Source organism: Vidua chalybeata, chromosome 10 (genome assembly GCF_026979565.1).
Source record: "Vidua chalybeata isolate OUT-0048 chromosome 10, bVidCha1 merged haplotype, whole genome shotgun sequence".
Lineage (NCBI taxonomy): Eukaryota > Metazoa > Chordata > Aves > Passeriformes > Viduidae > Vidua > Vidua chalybeata.
Genome location: NC_071539.1, coordinates 16,111,603 through 16,135,760, shown reverse-complemented (window position 1 = coordinate 16,135,760; position 24,158 = coordinate 16,111,603). Strand labels below are relative to the sequence as shown.

The following is a 24,158-nucleotide window of genomic DNA, read 5'->3' as shown; positions in this document are numbered from 1 at the left end:
GGACAAGGCTTCAAGCCTTACTTCAGAGCTATAAGGGCTAAAACACATAAGTAACAAAAACATCAGAATCTCACATACACCACTCAGGTCATAGGGTTTTAAGGAAAAAAAAAAAAAAAGAGAGCAAATGTAAATCTTCTAATGAAACAATTGGAACTTGAATAAGAGCCCTTCCACCTCCTTCTCTCAGACTCACAGTGGATTTGCTTTTTTTTTTTTTTTTTTTTTGAAAGAACATGTTCTGGAAACTTTTAAGCAATTCCTTATGTGAACAAACAGTTCTGCTATTAAAACAAACCCAAATCTCAAAAAAAAAAAAAAAAAACAACCAATAACAATAAAAAAGGCACAATAACCCCGCTAAACATGCCCCTCAAAACAACCCAAAAACCCAACCATAATACAACAGTTATAAAGCAGGGCACATCTACCTATATTTTCCATATGTCAGACCAGAAGAAGTAGATCAAAATCACAGCAGGAAGGACCAATAAATTATCATATACTGTATTCCTAAAGCAGTTAGATTAAGTGGTGTTGTGAATTACTGCTCACTCTGGGGACTAAGATAAACTATATGAAGCACATTAAAGAAACTAAGTCTACTCCCAAAAGTAAAAGCTTGTTTCACTAGACTAAAGTACATAAAAGTTCCAGACAGTTTTCCAGGGCACTTTCTCAACCATTTTGCTTAAATGCCTCCTGAGTTGAGAGGTAGCTTGATGTTGTTAACTGAAGCTGATGAAAAGTACTCACAGGGAGCCCTGGTGATCCCACTGCACCAGCTAAGCCTGGGTCGCCCTTTTCTCCGTGTCCTCCAGGGTATCCCATTTGTCCTTTCCTTCCTTGAGTACCTGGAGGTCCTTGCACACCACGGGGACCAGGAGGACCAGCACTACATGAGCAGAGGCCTTGACTTCCTACATGAAAGTGTCAAAATTACATTGAACCAGCTGAAAAATTATTACACAAAAAATAATGCTGTCCTTTTTCTTTTCTGTGTGGATAGTGCACAGACCATTTTATCTCATGTTATCTCACCTGGAGAGGATTGATACTTTACAGTGCTGGGTAACTCTGCACTAACAGGACTCTGCTGATTGAGAAGCCCCAGTGCCAACAGGCCATGTAACTCTGTGCTTTGATGGGCCTCAACCTCCAAGTTACCAAGAACTTCTTGCACATTTAGATTTGACACTCCTGGCAAAGGTTTCAGACTCAAATTGTTGTTATCCAGATGAACTTACCCTTCTGTCCTTTTTCCCCCTTTCTTCCTGGAAGGCCAATTTGACCTTTTGGTCCAGGTTCTCCAGGGAGCCCTCTGTCAGTACAGATTACACCTTTAAAAAAACAAATTTTCCAGACAGTATAAATCAGGCTTATGTTTCCACACATTTATGTTTAGGTCATGTGTCCTCCTCTCCCTTCTCTTGTTATTCTCATATGAAAAGTTAGAGATCTTATTAAATGCTTTACAAGTTGTTGCTTATAGATTATACTGCAACAGACAGTATGGCTAGAGTTGATGTTGACACATTACTTCTCAATGCCACTAGTTTTTTCTACTTAGAACTTTACTTTTTCTTTTCTAAAGGATGCAGATTTGGGTTTCCTCCTCAGTATTTTTAACTTGAACAGTTAAAAAATGGTGTATTGGACTAAAGCACTTTGGTCTAATGAACCATTTTAATTTTTAATTTTAATATGTGTGTTACTTTCCTGGGTTTAAATTACCCAGAAAACTATGAAAACCTTGAGATCTCACTGATCAAAAGCTAATAGGAAAAATATGGTTTCAAAATCCCAGGTAAACTTTGAAATAGTTGTCAAAATGCACTTTTCACTTCTCTGTATTTGTAGCACCAACAAAAACAATGGATCTATTACTCTGCAGAATTCTATTCTTGTTATATAAATTGCTATTGAACCTACTGGGTAGTCCAGGTAAGCCTTGTCTTCCTGGCTGCCCTGGTAAGCCTGGTGGTCCAGGAAATCCTGGTCTTCCTGGGATTAATTCACCTGTTCCAGGCAAACCAGGGTCCCCTTGAAAACCTTGAGGTCCTGGTGCCCCACTTACGCCTGGCAGGCCAGGAAGACCTGAAAAAAAAGAAAGGTAAACAGCCCATGCAGCATTAATGTGAGATATCAAGGAGAAAACTCCAGACCATTCAGGACTGCCCTGAAAAACATCTTCTATATAACTAATGCTTGAATCCAAATCCTTAGCTTTTTCAGGATCCACAAGAAAAAAGGTTTCTGCTGTAGACTTTCAAATGTTTCTTTTCCTCCTTCCCTCCATTATCTCTTTTCCAGACATCCCACTTACTCCAGCTCCTCATACAGAGCAGAGCCATCCTCAGCACATCCCTCTGTATCTTTTTGAGATGGAGAGCAGAAATTTTAAGCACAGAACTCCAGACACAGTTATACCATGGGTTTACCATGGTAATATTCTTCTTTGTCTTCTGTTCCTTTTCTAGTCATTCCTAATGTTCTGCTTGGATAATTTTGTTTATTTTTCTGGCTATTAAGTGCTGAGTTAATATTTTTATTGAATAGTCTTTACAGGGGTGACTTGCACCAAGCAAGAACAGTTTTCTTTCAGCTGCTTTCTTTCCTTCTAGTGTATAGTTCACATTTATCCTCTACTTCTCTTACTTGTTCCATCATGTCCTGGTCTTCCTAGAAGGCCTGAAGGACCAACTGGTCCAACTGACCCCATTACACCAACAGGACCCGGAAATCCAGGATCTCCTCGTGGACCTACAGAGAATTACAGAAACATGTGAGTTGAACATCTTATGGAATTGACAGCTTAAATCTAAATTAAGCTGCAACCAAAATGATAATTTGGAAACTACACAAGAGTAAAATAACTTACGAAATATTTTAAAATGTGTAACAATTTAATTTTAAGGTGGGAGGATTTGGTTACTTTTCTATGGATTCCAGCCCATTTCACAAGCACATTTTTAACTCTTCATCACTTTGTAGAAGTATCTTTGTGCTGTGTATTACAAAATGCTGAGAGAAATGTTTGCCCAAAATAAACACATGTAGCATTTAAAATAAATATTGATTTCATGTTAAGTGCTTTAGCAGTACACACAGGGAAGTCATTTCAGGATCACAAATTATTCAGATTTTTAGAAGTATATTTTCAAAATTGCTACAAATAACAAAATTTAAAATTGCAACTGATAAAGAAAACCTGAATCAGATGCAAACAGCTTCATTAAATTGGAAAAATAAAATATGGGCAGTAGTTCTCTTGTCTATTGTTCGAAGTCCTCTTCCTCTGAAGGTTGTATCCACTCACACACCATGCACATGACTGAATGTTACTTGAGATATTAAGCATGGGGTTGTTTGTTATATGGGCTGGAAACCATGGAAGTCTGTAGAAAAAAATTAATTTATTTTAGGATGAGGCCCCTATCTAATGGGGAGGTACTGCTGAACTGGGGTTTTGTTGTAACTTACTTCTGTGACCACAGGAAATTTTGAAATACAATTTATGATAATCTCTCTGTTGAAATGTTCTCATAAGACAAACTCTCCAAGTATTAGATGCAAAAGCACAACCTTGCAGGCAGCAGGCCTGGCTGTTCCCCACTGCTTCCTGCTATGAAATATGAACTTGAACACATCTTTTCATCAATTAGTTGAGTAAGATGGGGGTAAAGGGACCTGGGACATTAAAACCCAGCCTGAGGTTTAGGGAGGAAGGTAATAAATTGACAAGTATTCTGTTGGGGGTACTAGTCCCAGGATTTTCCCCCTGCAAACAGGAAGCTTGATTGTAGTCTAAAATCTGTGTGTTGTGACAATACTGAAAACAGGAATCCTAAATGGGAAGGCAGGTGTTCTTATTTGCTGTCCATTAACCAGCACAGCCCTATTCATCAATTTTTTTGTAACTATGCTTAGGTCCAAGAACGAGAGAGTCCTTCAGATCTAGTTGTGACTGTATGCACAAAGATCTTTCACACAAACAAACATTTAATGTGACACTTGTATGTTTAACATAGTTCCAGGAAGATCAGCGAGACAAAGACAAAAATGTGGCCAAACCCACAAACACAGCCTGTGGCCACTGGGAGTATTTTAGGATTCTGTCCCCTGCACCCCTAGTGACCACTTTCATACACCTTAGCAAAACAGGTCCTGAACTTTATACAGCACAAAGACTAGTCAAAAATAGATATAACCTTTTATAGGAAGCAGTGGAGTTCCAACAGCTCCAGGAGGACCTGGGGGCCCTTTTTCTCCTGGATCCCCCTGTAAGAGTCCAACAATAATTTTTGTTATATACAAATATATGGTGTACTAGAATGTTACTAAATATTTCAGCAGTGGGGAGATATGTAAGGATGTGACACATACCTCCCAGGAAACTTGATTTTGACACTTTGCAGAATTTAAAATCAAGCAAATAGATTTTAAATATATCCATTACACATATCTATTTGACTCTTCAGAACATGTGACTGCTGTATTTGATTTCATTCATTTATTGTAAATGTGACTCAACTACAGTAAATCAGTATCCATTTAATTGAGATATTTTGATTTAACAACTAATCTGTAATTAAAAATTACAGAAATTCTATATCAGGATTAGGAAATTACTTCTATGACAGATAAGCATAAAGAAAAACAGTTTCACTGTCTAACAGCTATTATCAATGGTAAGAGATACTCAAAGCTCTTACAAGAAGTTTAAAACATCTGCAGTAGGGAAACATGAAAGTGCTTGCTAATGGTGAGGAAAATCACTTCTGCTTGGAGGTTTTCTAAATTAACTTGGATTTTGCTACTTAGAATTGCAAGTGAAGTGGACTTTAAGGAAGCCTTTTATGTGGCAAATTGTATTAGACCTTTTGCTTTGTAGATTAGAAATCAGCTCTCCTTTTTTAGCAAATAGGAACTAAGAAAACAAGAATGTCAATGTGGGAACTGTGCAATGAGGCTGCATTACCAGACTAGACTCCAGGGCCTTTTAGGACACAGACAAGGAGAACTGGATACCCATTCTTACACAAGTGAAAACAAGGCCTCTATGCCTCGTTCTTGGCTTTTTTTTTTTTTTTTTAATGGTATCTCTACAGTAGTTAGACAGTTCTGTCACTAACTGCTGCCCTCTTGATCTCTGGCCTGTTTCCTTTGACTGTATCTTGCAGAATGAAAACATATCCTTGTGTCATCTTTAGTTCTTTTAAACAGGAACATGGATTTGTCTTTCCCAATGACACAGAAGAGGCAGGAAAGAAAAACTAGCGTTTTTCCTCCTCTGATAAATTTAGAAAGTATTTTGAGCTTTAAAATTAATTTAATGATGATAAATAAAGATTTGTATAATGGATGTATTTGGCCCAAGTCTTATATAATTTTCATGCTGATTTTAAAATGACACAATCAGAACACAAGAAAGAACTGAAGAGTAATGAGCCAATGTCAAACATGTCTGTCCTTGGTATCTCAAGTAATAAATACCATTTGTTGTCTCTGAAAATCTGTTTTTAGGCTGTTAGGGCTAATGATCCTCTCTGGCTGGCAGCTGCCTATTGGCTGTGTTTTCACTATTGGTACACTCCTACACAATGGCATAGATCTCTTTAGATTATTTTGTTGACTGATACTGCTTTCTCTTCCCACAAAAACTTTAGGAGACTCAACTTGCCAATAGTTTATTGAAAAAAAAAATGTATTGCCAGCATCCAGGCTTAGGCATCAAAAGCTATGGCAACAATTCCTTGAAGTCCACTCTTTGCTTTTAGCAACAGTCAGCAATTTTTAAAGATGAAATGTACTTTCAATGCAACTAGGTTTTTTCTGAGTCTCTACATCTTAAATTTGAATGTATCTTAGATTTTCTATGAACATGTTTGTTTCAGAAAAATCTACATAAGGACAGGCTATTCCCAGGAGAAGTTTTAAACATATTCTTGTTCCTTCGGTGCATGTGATTTTTAGTGGATCATAAGTAACAGCTGGTGAGGCCAGCTGAACAGTTGATGCAGTCTGGATAGGTCTGTCCCTTTCAGGAATAATCAGATTTCTTCAATGGTTTCCCAATCAAAACTACAGTATCTGTGCAATCACTCAGGATTCTGCATATCTGTATTAGTTATCCTTTTTTTATTAAGTTGTGTCTATACTTGATCTGATTTCTTTTGCTCTGGGCACTAGCAATTGTAATTTAATCTTTCTGATTCATCACTGCAGAACTTCAACCATTTCCCTAGCATAACCTACCAACAATTAATCATGCTTTCGTTTACTGTTTGTAGTGCTAACTGATGGCTACTCAGGCTGTAGGCTAATCAATGGAGTCCGAGGAATGCACTATTCTGTTTGTAACACGACTTGTCTCAAGTTTGTTAATGAGGCCCCAAATTAAAACAATATGTACATCGGGTGAGAGCTTTTTAACAACAAAACACTTAAGATTTGTTTCAAGATTTTGGGAGTATTGGACTGCAATGAATTTTCTGTTTAAATCTGATATGCAATGTTTCAGTTTAATTAGTATCTAAATGATATCACTGTGTTGTGAAGTTGATAACAGCCAAAGGGGATGAAAAGTACCATCTGTGGGCAATTTTTTTCCCCCTAGGTATGACCACATAATTAAAATCTTGGCTGAAGAAATGTAGCATTCTCCTGACAATCCTAAATTGGAAAGTAAGTCTGTGACTAAGCCAGATGTTTTTATTGTACTTTCACTTATTTACTTTATGTGCCTGTCATTACTCATTTGTAAACGTGCTTTGAAAACCTGTCTGTTGCTTTGTATTTGTGTGCTTTCTACTGTGTCTTTAGCTGTATACTACTTATGACAAGCTTGCACCAGCCACAGTTCACTTCTACGTGTCACCACAGATTATGTAGAGTGTGCTCCCATCTTAATTTTTACTTTATAACAGAGGTGATTTTTGTGCAAATCTGTTGAAGAAAAGTCAGTGGTTTATATGCAATTTAAAAAAAAATATATTTCAGAGGGAAATAAACACTCCTTGACTTTTGTATTCCAGAATATTTAAGCCAAGTTCATTGGCATCACAATTTCTGCAATAATGTTTTTGTCCTCTGTACTGTGATAATAACTTTAAAGAGCTTTTTCAACCTTGGTGTCTCTACTGGTGATTCTGTCACCCACCTTTTGCATTGCAGCATTTCACTCCTCCTCTTACTCATACACTGCTGACCATTTGGACTCTATCCCAGGACTTCTTAGGCCTACCCCCCTGGCTAGACTCATTGTTGCTTTGCTCCCTCTAGGGTAGCATCCAGAACTGCTTTTTTCTTTTGAGTGTGCTTTAGCATTGTAGATTCCAAAGGAAATATAATAATTCAGTTCACTCAAGTCTTTGCTGTTACTCAGAATTACAATATGATCCAGTAATCAGAATTTCATTGGTTCTGCAGCCTGCAGAAGAAAATTCCATAAACTTTTGCCCTGAAATGTCACTAGACTGACACCTGGGTCTTCTGAAATTGTTTTAAGCATCTCTTCCACACTTTAAATATTTTTCTGTTTTATTGCTTAGCCCTGGGCTGTGACACCTACACTTCTAATCACTAATGGAAAGCAGCAGGTATTGTAAAACAAAAGGCAGTTAGTGTCATCTAAGTGAGCCAAATTAGGAAATGTTTAAACACAGCTGGTGTGAAGGAATCCCTTTCCTTGCCATTCTGGTAAACATCTTGGAACAATTACTTAAGTAAACAGATTGAACACATGCCAAGAGATTTTGGTAAATGATGCAAACAGGCCCGTCTGAATGGAATTTTGCCACCTCATTTGGGGCCAGTTTTCATCCTCATTTACAGGATCATACTATTAACTAAATAGCAGCTTCCTTTACCTCCCATACCTCCCTGGGGAATGCAGCTCAACTGTGAAAACCTTGCAGAGTACTACAATTCATGGATTAGGTAGCTATCCTGGCATACTTACAGGTAACTGTTGGGATTAACAATTCCTATGGTATGCAAAATAGAATTCCCACTCTTACCTGCACCAGCTAGGAATGTTTTCTTACATTGCTATTTACTACCATGGTGATGAATAACTATAACTACCATGAAAACAGTAAACCTTTACAGAAATTATGACTGTATAAAGGGAAATGGCCTGATAAATAGGTACATTTGGGAGGAAATACTGGCACAGAGGAAGGTGGGGTGTGAATGTGTAGTAATTTTTTTACCTGTATGCCTGGATAGCCAGGTTGTCCAGGAAAACCAGCAAATCCTGTTTCACCCTGAAAAGGATCACATAAATACAAATTGATTAATCTGTCAAGACATAATTAATTGAGTAAAACCCAATCATACAGCACAGTGATGTTATAATTGTGTGCAGAGAGACTTCACTGGGTTTGTACAGGAGATGGGTGTTTCACAGACTCTCCTGTGTTGGAAAATTCACAGCATGTATTGCCAGGTTATTCAGACAGTGCTCAGCAGATTCAGTGGAGCTGGGGCACAGAATTAGCTGGAATACATACCAGCAGACTCTGATAGACTGTCTGCTTAATACAGCTGAAATTGGTTTGCTGCTTGCTGAATGATTCTTTTAAACTACTGCATGGAAAGCGCTGCACATCGGCTCTCTTCTCTTTTTATGATTTTCTAATATACTCATCCAGCCTGTACTCAAACTCTTTAGGCAGGCAGGAGTGAAAAACAAAATGAAAAGTATTTTTGCAGCTAAAACAGTCACCTGAGACATAGCTCTAGAGGCAAATATTGATACATTAATGTGATTTATGAACAGCACAATCACTACCTTAACTACAGTTGGGTGAGATAGACCTATAAACATACATCTATTGTTCTTTATTGCAGTAAGATGCTGTAAGTTCATAAGTAAAATTTAGCAGTCTTAGCATCACTGGAATTTCTCAAGCCAGAAACATGAACAAAACATGTATGCACCACAAAATTACACAAACAATGTCACCATAAAAAATAAACTTAACATGCTGCATAACTTTTCTATTATGCTGTATGTGTGTCCCACTGACTTTTCCTCCTCCTTCCAACTTCAGATTCCATTAGCAAATTTCAGCCAAATTTCAGAGTGGCAGAAATTCAAAGACACAGATTTCATACAGCTTCTGTGGCAACAGGTAGCAGAAGAGAAAAGAAGGAATGCAATCTGAGCTGTGAAGTATGTGGAAATTCCAAATCTGCACACGTCCACAGAAAACAAAATCTCATTGATCCCACTGTTCAGGGAGCTGCTTATATTTTCTGCCTTCATACCTTCATTCCAGGAAAACCTGCAGGTCCATAAGTACCAGGATGACCCTAATAAAAGCAAGTAGACTGTAAGCTAAAACAGTAAAAACTTATTTAAAATTAAACCTATTCAGAACTGCTGATAGTTAATGTTACATAGATAAATATTACTTGAGATATCTTCCAAAAACTTTGCAAAGCTTTTGCAAATAGTTTCTGTGAGAAATGGACAAGAATTAGAACTACAGACCAAAGCAAGGCAGCCAAGTTTTCTTTTTTTTTTTTTTTTTTTACCATACTGCATCAAGCGCAGTACTGGAATGCTGCTACACTTCAGCACTGTTAGGCAAATCCAGCACAAGCTGCTGTAAAAAACTGCCACCAACACATACAGAGAACATTAAAATTACTGTGTTACTATTGTGCTATTCCAGAGCAGCTTTGTGCTGGTCCAAATATTTAGAGGATAACCATACAGATTTACTTTCTGAAAAGTCTGTATGAGCTTATGTTTAAGTCTGAGACAGGGTAAGTCCCAGGGCAAGTCTCCTATACAGGAAGCATGACAGAAGCATGACAGATTTATTTTAAAAAATCCTTAAAGTTTTTCTTGAAATTGTAAACTTAAACTGCCTAATTATAGTGAATTTGTGATATAATTTATTCTGCAACTTTCTTACCTGCAATCCAGGGAATCCAGGAAGGCCTTTTTCACCCTTTTCTCCTCTCCCAAGTATGCCCTAGAGCAGTGAAAATAGTTTTTTTTAACCAAGATGCTCAGTGAAGTGTGCCTACATTTTAATTTTTGTTAATCTTTATTAAATGACGTATACATTACATCGGTGGATCTTGTTTCACTTGTGAGGCTCAGTCACTGGAGCTGACTTCACACAGCATCATCAGCAGTGCCTAAGTAGTTCCAGTTATTTGAGAAACCTGCTCTGGTTTCTTCTCTAAGCTTCATGTTATCTCAGCAGTTGAATTTGTATATACTTTTTCTAAAGTTTTGGGCATCGTTTGAGCTGCTTCAGTTGATTTCTCTGTTCCTGCTTATAACTAACAAGTGCATGTATTATCATCTACATAGACAACTAGTACTGGAGCATGCATATAAAGCCCATCTTTTTCAATGCAAATCTAATAGAGAAAGATTAGCTTTTTTCTCTTTTCCAGTGCTAAGTAACAGTGGTCTTTTTATGATGGAAAATGAACTTCTGAAAAAGTGCCAGACTTACAACTCAGAAATGTGATGTTCATGCTTCTCGTCTCTTCTCTTCTGCTACATAGCTAAATAAGTTTTTAACATAAACTAGAGTCTTTCTTTTGTCTCCAATTTCCTCTTTTTTTCTCCTCATATCTGGCAGCTTCCTGCCTATGGATTTTCCTCTTCTGGCACCTCAATGTTTAAATTGATCATGTTGACAGAAAGAAAAGAAAATGTAGACTAGACAGTAAAAAGCAACCCTCTCTCCAAACAGGTGACTCTGCCTTCTCTACCCTTGGGGATATCCACAATGTCAAGTTAAAGTCTTTCCTCAGCCTTCTGTGGTAAACATACATCATGCCCCATTAAGAACACATTCAGATCATCTCTGTTTCTCTTCTTGAGGAAAAATAATCTGTACTTGTATTTTCTTCACAGTTCCAATCAATTATGTCAACAGCCCAACTGGCAACAACACTGACTTTTTGCTACTAGGCAACACTCAATAGGTATGTGTAAAACAGACTGAGAAAGATTTTCCAAAGGGTTTTGAAATATTTTTGCTTTCGCACTGATTTAGGCGGTGATTAAATTTCACAGCAAAAAATGCTATGCTTTAGAAGCTTAACATAATAACCACACAAGGACTTTTCCAGCACCATAGGGAAAAAAAAGTCTTATTACTTACTTTAGGTCCACGTGGCCCTCTGTATCCTGTTAGCCCAGGTAATCCTTTTTGGCCCTACATATAAAAGGAAAGTTTTTGTGTATATTAATATGCAGGATATGCCTATGTGCTGCTTAACTTTTTTTAAGTCCTACTCTGAATTAGAAGTGTTAAAAGGTATTTTTTTAAACACTGGATGTATTTCTTTAGGTGTCCTCAACACAAGAAAAGCAAGAAAAACATTTATGTACTTATCTTTATTTCTGTTAGCACTGTCAAAACAGCATAATGACTCTGGAGAGAGATATATGTATCTTTTCACTTCCAAGGATCTGCAAGTCAGGGCTTTGTCCCTACAAACATGTATGACAGTAGTTCCTTTTTTAATTTGCTGCTCTTCTTGGTTTGATGCAAGTACTCACAAGCATAAATCTACACTTTTGAGCACAGCCCCAGTCTGAATGGCTGCTTACATGGCCATGATTGTGTCGTGTTGTAGAGCAGCAAATGTCCCACTTCCCAGGAACATGGGGAGTTTATGGAGGTCCTTTTGGTCCTTTCCCTCTCCTCACACACCTGTATAGCAGCTGTTTGTATGATCAAAGCCCAGGATCCAACCTGTGACATCTACTAGTTCCCTGAGCTGAGGCTGCAAGGAGCTGGCAATACCAACTTCACCTTTTCATTTGTCTATTTGAGGAAATCAGACTTGAGGATGCAGAAAACACAGATTTTGTTTAAAAAGAACATGGGTTGCAAACATTCTAATTTTCCAAGCCACTCAGCTGTAGCTATGGTAGGTGTGATCTTGAAGAAGTACAAGTTGTTCAGGAAAGTTGTGGATGCCCCATTCTTGGAAATATTCAAGGCCAGTTTGGATGAGGCTTTGAGCAACCTGGTCTAGTGGAAGGTGTCCCTGCCCATGGCAGAAGGATTGGGACTAGCTGATCTTTAAGGACTCTTCCAACCCAAACAATTCCATGATTCTCTGATAAAACTTGCAATAAACATTGACAACAAAATCACACTTATTTTTATATTAAAGAGAGCACCCTAGAAGGGTTAGGGTTACTTCAAAACTATAGATTGGAGTACAGTTGCCAGTGATATGCAAAATTTATATTGTATTAAATAAGTATTAGTGAAGAGCCACAAAGACATTCAATAGCACAGTAATCAAATTTGCCAAGATGCCTGAAAGATTATTTGCTAATGACAAAAACTGAAGAAAACCGAAACAAGGGCAGTATCTCCTTTCTGCATCAAGACAGTCTTCCCTCCAGAACATGAGCTAAAGTACACGTGAGGTGTCCTCTCCTGAAAGCTTGTAGGAAGGGTGCTGAACACAGGATTCTGCTGCAGCTGGTGGTTTCTTACAGAAAGATAGGTATGTCTTATGCCATCATTGCAAAAATTACATCACAGGATTGTACTTGCCAAGTTGAGCACTGTTAAATATGATGACAAATTAACACCTTTTGTCCTTTGAACAGCTGAGCTCCCGGAGGTCCAACTAACAGCGGTGACCCAGGTGGCCCAGGCAGCCCGATGTCGCCCTGTGGAAGCCAAAGCAACAGCAGAGAGGTTCCATGCAGTATTTCAGTGACACTCAGTTTGTTTTCCTGTTGTACCATAGCACTACATATTTCTGTACTCACTGGAAATGTACTAATTACCTGCAGATAAAGGTTTGCACTGAGATCTGTAAGCCTCTTTACCATCTGCCCAGATGAGTAAGGTTAGCAATCTAATCTCCTGAGTCATTAAAAATGATGTTACAGCTAAGGAAATAAATGAGAACGCCCGGCTCCTGCTCCAAATCTCCTGTGGAGATAGTAGTTACAGGACTGTCAATCTCTTATGTGTACATATAGACTCTCATGTTCTAGACCAAAGCCTTTGAGCACAAGACTTTGTGAATGTGAAATTATTGATTTGCTGTGGAAAGTTGTGTATATTATACACTTGCACAAATTCTAAGAACTCATTGGACCAATTCATAGAGGAAATATCAAATATTCTACATTGGTTCTATATATCCTGAGTATGTTAATATAGGTGGAGACTGGTAAAGAACTACTATTATGTGCTTCTTATACCCTTTACTTGACATCTGTTCTGCACTTAGCAAGAGATGAGATTCAAGAGCTGATCTGGTCCAGCCCCTGTCACTAAGTAATCACAAATAGTGTTGTGATTACATCAGCAGTGTCTGTTCAGAATGTATGTAAATGCTAAGTAGCACTGATTGTTGCTTTTCAAAATCTTCAGAATGTGCTTGATTCCTGAATGCAGCTCACAGAAGGAATTCCTTCTGCTCAGAATTAATTGATTCAATAACTTTTTCTGTTCTAACATGATTAGCAGGACACAAAGCCACAAATGAATGGGTTCCAGGGAACTCAACAAGACTATTATTCTTCTAATTCTACAGCAATAATACACTTAATATTATTTGTTTTCTTACCGGCTCCCCCTTTTGTCCATCCACTCCAATCCCTGGATTTCCCTAATTGATAAAGAATGTACACAGTTTCAGCATGATCAGAAAATATTAATATTAGAGTTTAATCAAGTAACTCTTTCAAAAAATGATAACAAATTTCAAATAGTTGCATAAATTATTATTTAGTTGCATAAATTATCATTTCACTAACAGCTTCAGAAGTTATTACCTACCTGTTCACCTGGCAAACCAGGGTAACCTGGAATACCCTTTAAAAGAAAATGAACACAAGTCAATATGTCTGATTTAGAGACAGGTTTTGAAAATTATTTCCTCTTGCTCATAGGACCTGGAGGCAGAATTTTCTCTTGGGGTGTACTTATTCTGAAGTGCAATTTACCTCACTTGATGACTGCTTTCAGGAGGGCTGACCTCTGTTTTCCCCCTTTCCTGTCTCCCACAGGTGGTCTTGGGAAAAGGGGTTAAGGAGAGAACACTAAGAGCATTTCTCCATGATCACAGACTGCCAGGATGAAACATATTCATGCAGACATGGGAAGGAAGAACATATTCCTCAACTCCCAAATTCATAAGGTAAAGCAAAAGTCTATCTTATTACCTGCCTCAAAAATTACTTTTAGGCTTTGATTCACATTAAGGCAAGTTCTAAAATGGGTAGACAAGAATGAATGCATATCCTAAGGCAAGGCTGTATAACTGTGGGGATCTTACAGGCAAACCTGGATGGCCTGGGTATCCAGATGGGCCTGTTGTACCTCTTGACCCCCTAGGTCCCTGGAAAAGATTGAAAAAGGTTCTTTTGTGAACATAGAAAGAACTTGCCCTTTCCTACACAAACCCAGCCCCTCTAGAACACCTTGGACTCAGCCTACTGGCCACTGGATTCCACCCACAGCCCAAAGCTTACCCCATGCCTGAAATCTCCCTGTGTCTAGAGCAGCCAGCACCAGCTTCTGGGTAATTCTGGACAAGGCACAGTTCTATGTTATTAATGCACCGAGAGTTCACTTTGTGAACTTTGTGCTACGGTGAAGGGACTTGATACAATTCATCAGTGAATGCCTTTTTGAAGGGTTTAACAAGAGGAACCCAAAGCCATCAAGAATGTGATTCAGCAACAAAATTTAACTCTCTCTTCTTCTTTCATGTTCTTATGGCTGGAATATGATAGAATGCTACTTATTCTTGGGAGACCCATCAGTTACTGTAGAAGATTTCATATCTTGAATTTCACAGAGAAAATATTCTGTGAATACCAGGGTAACAGCTGCTTCACACAGAGCTAATGCAGGTGAGGATGGTCTGTTTCTACTCCTTTTCAGCCAACATGAACTGGCCATGCATGGGAACAGACTATACAGACTTGATGTTTCTCAGACTTTATTCTAGAATTCTGCTATTTAAGGCAGGCAGAGAGAAACCCCAGTATTTCTTACCATACTAAGGAGAAAAAAATGAAAATCTTCAAGACAAAAAGCAGTTATAGAACCCACTGACTGTACTTACAGGCATGCCAGGGGGTCCAGGATCACCTCTCTCTCCCTGTAATGACAGTCATTTAGCAAATGAACCAGTAACTAGTTCAAGCTTTCTTGTGGGTATTTTCTGACTTTACAGATATTAAGATCATAAACTAGCTGTTTGAGTTTGAGTTGTATATGTGTTTTGAATTTCTTTTTTTTTTTTCACTAAGTTTTATAACTAGTGAGGAGTAATAGAAAAATTACATTTACTGTATATGTTTTCCTACAAATAGATGGTTTTTTTTCACAATCAGATACTTACTGGAAGTCCTTTTCCAAAATGTAAAATATACACTGAATTTCCTTTTTCTCCTTTTTGTCCTGGAATTCCCTTTAAAGAAAAAGAGTCTTTTAAAACATGATCCACTTACTGATATCCTACATTTTCATGGATTCCTGCTCTGTTAAGATGCTCCTTAGCACTTGGGTCCTTCAATATTCTTTGATCTTCACAAATCTTGCCCTTAGCATCCATATGCCTTCTTTTTCTTTCAGGGAGGCAGTGGCTTTAAGTACTAGCATTCTGCCTTCCATGAAAGTTCATTGTGTGATTCAGAAGAATTTAAAGTGATACTGCATACAGATTAAAAAAAAAAAAGTATGGACTGTATCAGATGCATAGTATTCAATATTTCCATCTGTTAGGAAAACTGTTTCAGTTTATAAAAGAAACCTGATACCTAAGAGCCCTGGATTTTAAGAACTAAGTTCCCATGGTACTTGCTGTGGGTCCTTTATAAAACCTTGCTAATTGTAGCACCCTCAAAAACTCAGTCAGAGTTAGTATGAACAGATGATTTATTTTGCAAAATTTAACTGCAATGGTCAATCTACTGTTAAGAGCATGATATGCACATATCTGAAGAACAGATATATAAAGATGTTATTTCTGAAGTTTTTCCATTTGAAATCCAAATACAGTGGATATAATTTAAATAAGTTAACCATCTGACTACTGAGTTCAATAAAATGGGACACTGTCAACCACTTTAAAACTGTACTGGTACAGTGTTCATGATATCATAAACTGGCTGTCCAAATCCTGCAGTCAGAATGAAACAGGGAAGGTATTTCCCCCTGGAATGGTACAATAAAAGGAAGAATTACAGCTGTCTGCAGCTGGATATAGCTACAGTAGATTGGATATAGATTACAGGTAAACAACAGCTGCTAGGGAACACATTAAACAAATCAAAAGTTGTTTTTATCTTTACTTATTTTACATGTGGTCTCTTGTATAATAAAGCATTTTTGTTAGATTCAGTTTGTTATCTTCTATATGACTTAGGTAAGGCCTAACAGAAATTATTTTATTTTCCAACAAGGTCAATGAAGTGAAGCTGATGTATATGTACACGGTGTTAAATAAAATTATACAGGACAATGTTATAAATAAGAATTAGACAAAAATTGGCTGTAATGTACAGTCAAGTTAGTACCTGGTGCAACAATTTGATTTAAAAATAGGCACTCTGCATAGAGAGGTTGGAAGAGCATTCTTGCACAAAAGCAAATATGGTTACTATGTGTAGTTTTTCTGGGTAGCTAAATGAATTAGCACTGGAATTTTAGTATGCAGTCCAAGGCTACATGCCTATTGTGTCTCCCTGTTCTTGTAGGTTGCAAATTCTTTTGCAGGCCTGCCAAAGAGCATGCTCCTGAAATTGGTAGGATTTATGCTGTCCCATGTTCCATTTTTCCTTTATGTCACTTGTCTAATTACAAAAAGTAAAACTCTATTTTGAAGGCCATAGTAAGTAAGAAAATACAGGTGAAATTAGAGTTTCAGCAGAAGTAACAAGTTACTTTCAGACATATAACAAATGAGGTTATTAGTAAGTTTATAATGTGTCTTTCATAGCATGAAACTGTATTTTATTCTAATTGTTATTATCTTTGATAACATCATTACACTCTTGCACACACTCCATATTTTTCTAATGGCTGAATTCAGCATTTTATTTAGCGCTCACTAAACACATTTGATTTTTCATGTAAAATGCAGTTGTTTTATAGTGTTGCTTAAATATTTTCAGGGAAGCTGTTAGACCAACTAATCAGCTCTTATTCCGAACTAAAACTTGTTTCCACAAAAAGTCAAAGACTGGTGACTAGAACTGTTCAGCAAAATTTCCTTGGACCTACAGTAACTTATTTCCCTTAATGACAAGAATCTTTCTATCTTCAGTAGTTGAGTACTGCTAAGACAGCTACTTAAACAATTTTAAAGTGCCTTCCATTGTACCAGAAAAAGTAAACAAATATTAAAGTGCTAATTTCAAACATTTAAACTGTGGAATGATCTCTGCATATACAAATACGTGCCCAAGCAAGACTAGGAGTGCACAGAGGACATATGTATAAAAAAGTGGTACCAAATCTTAAAGTGTAACAAGACTTAGTCTTGTTGAACCTTCCACTTATTTTTAAGTCATCTCATGTATGTCCCTACTAGCTTTTAAGAAATTTCAAGTACTAATGAATAGTATGGTGGTTTCAAGCTATTCCTTCTCAGCTGGAGTGGCAATTCTGGGGAAACAAGACAGAAGTTAACTCTCAAGGCAGCCCTACGTACTTCAAGGATATAGAAGCTTATTTCACTTTCAAGCTTAATCTGTTAAGGCAGTATGTTTCACTCCCATTAACCTGTGTAAGAATTCCTGGGAATTCCCTGTGCAGCACTGTGAAGCTGATGCCACAGTCTAGGAGTCATTTTAAGAGCTGTTAGCTTGGAGGGGAAATGCACATGCACAGCAGGAATGCCTTTCACGTACATAAGGACCTCTTGGTCCCATATAACCATTTTCTCCTGGAAATCCTGGGTCTCCCCTCGAGCCATTGTAGCCGTCCAAACCATGCTTGCCTCTGGGTCCTTCCCTTCCTGGGAGGCCCTGAAAGACAATTTAATGTTTATGAGAAATACACCATGATTAATGAGAAATTACTTCTCAAATTAACAGAACAGTTCAGAAACAAATGTATCTCAGATGTGAATGAGATATCCTCTCACAGTGGTGCTGGTTTCATATTCTTTTGCCTTAGAAATATCTTCTATTCGGAATAGATTTTTTTGTGGTTTAGAAAAAATGAGGTAAGTCTTTGTTTATTTGGGTTTTTTTGATGCATAGCAAATAGAACAGGGTTATATTAACACTGGTTAAGAGGATCAGACTGTGTTCTCACTTGAGTGAAAAAGTAATGTTCCATTTTCTCAGAGACTACAGACTCTAGTTCTCTAGCTGTAGTCTTTCTTGCAGCTGTTGTCCTGGTTTAACAAAGCCTGGTTTGCAGTTGGGGGAAGTCCATGGGCTGTGGGGGTGGTTCCCTGTGGGGATCTGGCAGAGCCAATCAGCTGGCTAGTTTTGAAGATTGACACCCAGTTAAACCACTTAAAAGAGTTGACCAATGTGGAAAAATACATTTAAAAGCAAGCAAAGGCCGGGAAAACTCTCTTGGCTTCCGGCCATTGAACAGGTAACTGGCCGGGCCGGCCAGGTTGGCTCAGCCCACGGTGTGGTGCGGCTTGGCTGAGAGTTCTGCCCGCTGAGGGCACCCCAGTAAGTGGACATGGCCCTTGAAAGCAGCTGTGGGAAAGCTGCAAGGCATGGGCAGGGCTTTGACACTGCAAACAGATTTTTCCTTTCCCGGGTGGCTGATTCGCTGTGACATTGAAGGCACGAGAGAACTGTTTCTTGTGGAGAAGTCTCCATGGCATGGCAAGAGAGACTCCCCTCCCTAAGAGAACTGAAGAAAGACTATTTTTAGAGGTGGTAAACTGACGGAAAGTCCCAGGTTTTGTCTCTTTACCTTGTCAGTGGGAAAGAAAAGAGGGTGTGTGGGGAGGAAAAGTGTTCTGAAAGTTTTGTTCAGATTTTCTTATTTTTCTTTTAATTCTGTTAATAAAATTTTCTTCATACCTTTAAAAGTTTTGAGCCTGTTTTGCCCTCCTCCTAATCCATATCTCACAGCAGAAAACTAATAAATAATTCAAGTGGGTGCACTGGCGATTTGGCCAGCACTAGATCCACTACAGCTATAAAGCTGAAAAAAACCACCAAAAAAAAAAAAAAAAAAAAAAAAAGTAATTTCAAGCAGCCTCATATTTCTTAATTGTTAGGATAAAACAAGTAAAAAGGAGGACACAGCTTGACTCAGGAACATAGTAATTACAGAGATTGTGGTTTTTCTAACCTATCAATAACTAACCAGTGTCCCGATATGGATTAGTTCTACTAAAAATTAGGAACTGGGCAATGAAACAATGAGGTTTTTCTTGGAATGATCTTCCTGTTGAAGAAAAAAACTATTTTTCACAGAATTAAAGATTTTTGTAGAGACAAAATACTAATTATGACCCAAAATTATTTTTTGGGGGGAAGTCTGAAAAATCATCAAGAAAGTATCCTCCTGGTCATTTCCCTGAAACACTTTTGTCAATTCTACCTTCTTCTTGTCTGTAAATGCTTCAGTCTAATTTGTGGACACTGTTTTTAAATTAACATTTTTTTGCAAAAAGAATATACATTTCTTGGGAACACTTCCTTTTTTCTGTGCCAAATTTTGGGCTTGTGACCTCTGTATTATCCAGACATTTTTGCAACAGTCCACTGTCAAATGTGGACAGCTGACAAGCAGATGCTACAACACCCACTCATCTTTTGGTTCTGTTTTCACTTTCAAAATTCAACATTTTAACTTTGTTTGTTCCATATGAAACTGGTAGCATCACAGGAATTCAGTTGTAGCAGAGTGCTAGAACTGCACTATCTAAGTAGTGCATTATCTAAGATACTATTTCACCAAATTTCACACTGAAGAAAGCATTCATAAAAATACATTATCACATGCTTATAAAGACATATTTAGGACCCACTTTGCTTATTCAGTCCCTATTCAGATTAAAATTACTGGACTCACTGGTTGGATTTCTTCCTGCAAAAGGACTACAAGCAAAAGTCAGAATGTTTGAACAAAAACCAGTGCATTGGTTGAGATAGTTTCAGAGATGGTAAGAATGAACCAAGCAGACTACAGTGTGCTATAGAACCTAAGAGAAAAAATACTGTGCTTTTAAGCCCAGCTCTGACACATGCTCCATGGCCATGGGTAGTCTCTGCCTTCACTGCCCCACTCCTGCATGAAAATTCTGTACTCACCTCTTTGGGATTTGGTGGTGTTTGTTATCAACAGGAAACAGTAACAACTATTATTATCAATAGTTGAAGTTAACCTAGTTATTTTTACATTTTTTCAAAATATGTAACTCTCTGAGAGAAATTATATTAAGTATAAAGCCAAACAATTTAGTGAATGCATCATTCTGTTAGAGGACTTGCTATAAATTTATGGCACCTGTAATTTTTATAAAGAAGTATTTGTTTAATACGTACAGGAACACCATCTAAACCAGGAAATCCTGGGACTCCAGTTGGGCCCTAAAAACAGGTGATATGAAAAAACAAAGTTGATGAGGTCATTACTTAAAAAGAATGAAAAACAAGAATATGTGTTACTATATAGCAAGAAACAAAAAAAAAAACCAGTCTTTTTTGAAATATGAATCAAAAGCCATAATTTTCAGAAATTAAGTATCTGAAAAAAACTTCTATGGGCCTAGCAGAAGACTAGTGCCAACAGTTACCCATGTAACAGTTGGAACAAGCATCTAACACTCAATAGCCATTCATCCTCAAAAGATTATAAAATGACAGAACAGGAAGTTGCTTGTAACTTATAAAATATTTCTGTACATAATTTCACAATCCTGTTCCTGTTTTGATAAAACCAGCAGTACAATTTTTGTTACAGCATTTACATTTCAGTTGTGCTAGATACTGACTTTAGTGATTTCACTCTGAGATCAGTCAAATTAGACTATTAAAACTAATATGAAGTACCAAGGGCCAGGCATTGTACAGATATGAAAGATATTAATCTCAACTTCAATTTATACTCTCTAAGTGGTAACAAAATTCTGTTTCGTGCAGCATTTCTAAAAGCACCATACTGTTCTCTCCAGCGTCACATTTCTACACATTCTTTGAGGTTAAGGAGGATGATGTGGTATGTGCCAATCAGAGTCTGTCTGTTCATTGTATTTTATGTCTTCTGACAATTCTAATTTTGCAATCCACAGCAAAAAAAAAAAAAAATCTGAAATATTTTTTCAAGAATTAATTATCTGTAATTAACTTCTGTGCGAATTTTTTATGAGCAAGAGTATAGTTTGGCAAATGTTTTTTTGTCATTCAGGTTCTGTTTCACTTATCAACATTTAACATTACACACTGTATACACCTAAAAGAGCTGTCTGTGGTGTTTCCTACCTTATCACCTTTTTCTCCAGCTGGCCCAGGCTTCCCATTCTCACCTCTCTGTCCTTTCTCCCCTGGCAGACCAGCTGGTCCTGTAGGTCCCAAGGACCCAATTGGACCTTGAGCTCCCAGCTCACCAGGCTGACCCTGAAAAGAGTCCAAAGAAGTGAATGACTACTGCTGTAACCCCCACAGCAGTTCAGAGATGACCCTGTGGATAAAACAAGGCTTACAATGTATAAATATTCATGATTCAAAACAGCTGCTGGACAGCCTGCAAAACTGTCTCATGCATTAGGTGCTGTAGGAACACAACCTTCAAGTTTAACAATTCGCTGAAGGTGATCATTTCTTTTCACCTTCATTAGGTCTCCAAGACCACCACTCTGAGATGCTTGGGATAACCTGCAAGTCTTCCAGGCTCCACCAATTTAAGTATCACCTTTTGCAAGCCTAGGACTTCCATGAGCATTGTGTTTTCCCACCAGAAAAATGAGGACTCATTTTAGCCAAAGGGACTTCGTACACAATTAGAACAAATCAAGTGAGTTCCCTCTTTCAAGTCATGATATGTCAATTAAGTTTTTCTAGCTCACATTTTTCATAATCATTCTCGTATCTTAGCACCTCACATAAAAGTTGTGATGTTTCCTGGAGAAGAAAAAATTAGTTATTAGTTAACATGTTTACAGAAAGTATCAATTTTAATAGATTGTGTTAAAATGGATTCGGAGGTTGAAGAATGTAATTTATCTATAAATGGCTCTAAATTGAGTGTTTGTTACCATACATTCTCCATAGGTTTCTATTAACTTTTCCAAGGTAATATACATTCTCCTAAAGCAAAATTACTTCCCATGCCAACTGGACTTTTCAGTCTACAGCACTGGTGTGGAGTTGTTTCAGATGTGTTGCAGTTTTTGTTCTGTCCTGCTCAACAGCTATGCAATCATAGATTCAAAGTGCTGAATGAAGCAAGCTTTCTAATCAGGCTTTACATGTGAGCTGTCTACACTTCCACCCTACAAAAATCTATGCATTTGCAGGTCTTTATTTCTCTTACATATCTTTTTATTTTATATCATTATCCTTGTTTACCTATAACTTGTTCTGTTTCCAAACTGAAGACTGTTTTGCCTTCTTTCCAAACTTCATCCATTAATTATAATAAATTATTATAACTATAATTAATTATATTAGTTACACAGTATGTGTAATCAAACAATAATTTATTATAGTATAAAGTTAATTGTTATAATTAATTATAATTTTATAATTATAAAATTATATTTTAAAAGAGAGCAAAATGGAACCCTACACATTCCTGAGAAGACCATATGGCTTTGGACCACTTGAGGGCAGTAAAAGATATTTCAGTATTCACAGAAATAACAGACTATATCTTTACTTTTATGAATGGAAGAAAAAAAAGATGGAAATGAAAGATGATTGTAAGAAGATATGTAGCTTCAGGAAGCAAAAGAACTGAATGCTTGCTTCTCAGTGTAAACATTTCAGTAGATTGAATCTATCTGGACAAAATCTTGTGAATTACAAGCAGGTATTTAAGCTTCTTTTACTTTTTATTTATTTTCTAATTGTCTTTTTAGAATCAAAAAGTGTGTGATTTGACAGTGAAAATAAGTGAAAAAATGGTATGTATCATTCAATCAAATAAACAAAACAGAGAAGGTAATTTGCTATATGTTTGGACAGGAATGTGCTATAGGTTCCTGCCACAGTGGAAATAGGGCTGGATGACCACTGGCCCTTATAAGCTATGAACAGGAACTTAGTCCAAAGGCTGGGAAAAGAAGTCCTACACTTAGAAATAAGGACCACCTGAAAAAAGAATCCTCATATGAGTCATGTTCCATTTATCTTTACTCCTTCCTCTCACTTCAGTCTTGATCCTGCTTCCAGAGAAGTCACTGGCAAAAATTCCAGGGCAGAGTCAGCATGTTGTCTTCTCTAACAGTTACAGTTTTTCTGATACCAGAATTTCAGCAGTGTAAAATATTATGCAAATTAAGTTCTACTGGTATTAAAAGCTGATGATTCTGCATCCTTGTTAACAGTGAATGGACAGTCAGGATTCTGCCTGTTGAGTGTTTGCTTGATTGAGCAGTTGCAGCCTGTCTATTCGCAGAGCCTTGCTCATTCTATGTTAGAATGAATTTATTAATTGAAGTACTTCTAAGGTGGCTATTATGCCCTTTAAATACTTGATTGAAAAAAAATAATTGGACAACCTTTTTAATTAAAGTATCATTTTGAGTACAAGTGAAAAGAATCAGACTAAAAATATAATACAATACAAGTGTTTGAACCATTGACTTTACTGGAAGTGGTATGGCTTTTTACTTCTCTAAACTAGCTATTACCTTGCAAAATGCATCTTTCATCAACAGGAAAAGAAAAGCATAAGTTGTTTTGCACTAATTTTTAATGCCTTTGTCTTTTAATGCATTTTGTTGACAACAGGTTTCTGCACCATCTTCAGTATTTTTAATTAATAGTGTATATGTGCTGCATTCAAGACTTGAAAGAGAAAATTTTCAAAACATGTTATAGTCTTTGGATGAGTTTCAGTTAAGAAACATGATATTTATTGCACTCAGAAAAAAAGCTGAGACACTGTAGGCATTCTATGGTATGTTATTATATTTAAAAAGTTATTATAATTAAAAAATAAACACTTCCAGGATATGTAGTCCTTTAGGTTGATAAA

The 24,158-nt window shown here is 37.2% G+C and overlaps 1 protein-coding gene across 1 annotated transcript in view; it reads right to left on the bottom strand.

Moving 5' to 3' along the window:
* Positions 1-24,158, bottom strand: part of COL4A4 (collagen type IV alpha 4 chain) — a 61,762-nt gene that overhangs the window by 28,531 nt on the left and 9,073 nt on the right. Inside the window, exons 4-21 of the mRNA XM_053951998.1 lie at positions 21,440-21,574; positions 20,504-20,548; positions 17,888-18,004; positions 15,376-15,444; positions 15,097-15,132; positions 14,302-14,364; positions 13,803-13,838; positions 13,591-13,632; positions 12,599-12,679; positions 11,145-11,198; positions 9,933-9,992; positions 9,277-9,321; positions 8,217-8,270; positions 4,212-4,281; positions 2,659-2,763; positions 1,933-2,097; positions 1,248-1,340; positions 757-920 (exon numbers count right to left, since the gene is read on the bottom strand). Coding sequence (XP_053807973.1) covers positions 757-920; positions 1,248-1,340; positions 1,933-2,097; positions 2,659-2,763; positions 4,212-4,281; positions 8,217-8,270; positions 9,277-9,321; positions 9,933-9,992; positions 11,145-11,198; positions 12,599-12,679; positions 13,591-13,632; positions 13,803-13,838; positions 14,302-14,364; positions 15,097-15,132; positions 15,376-15,444; positions 17,888-18,004; positions 20,504-20,548; positions 21,440-21,574 — 1,434 coding nt within the window. The remainder of the gene's footprint in view (positions 1-756; positions 921-1,247; positions 1,341-1,932; positions 2,098-2,658; positions 2,764-4,211; positions 4,282-8,216; positions 8,271-9,276; positions 9,322-9,932; positions 9,993-11,144; positions 11,199-12,598; positions 12,680-13,590; positions 13,633-13,802; positions 13,839-14,301; positions 14,365-15,096; positions 15,133-15,375; positions 15,445-17,887; positions 18,005-20,503; positions 20,549-21,439; positions 21,575-24,158) is intronic.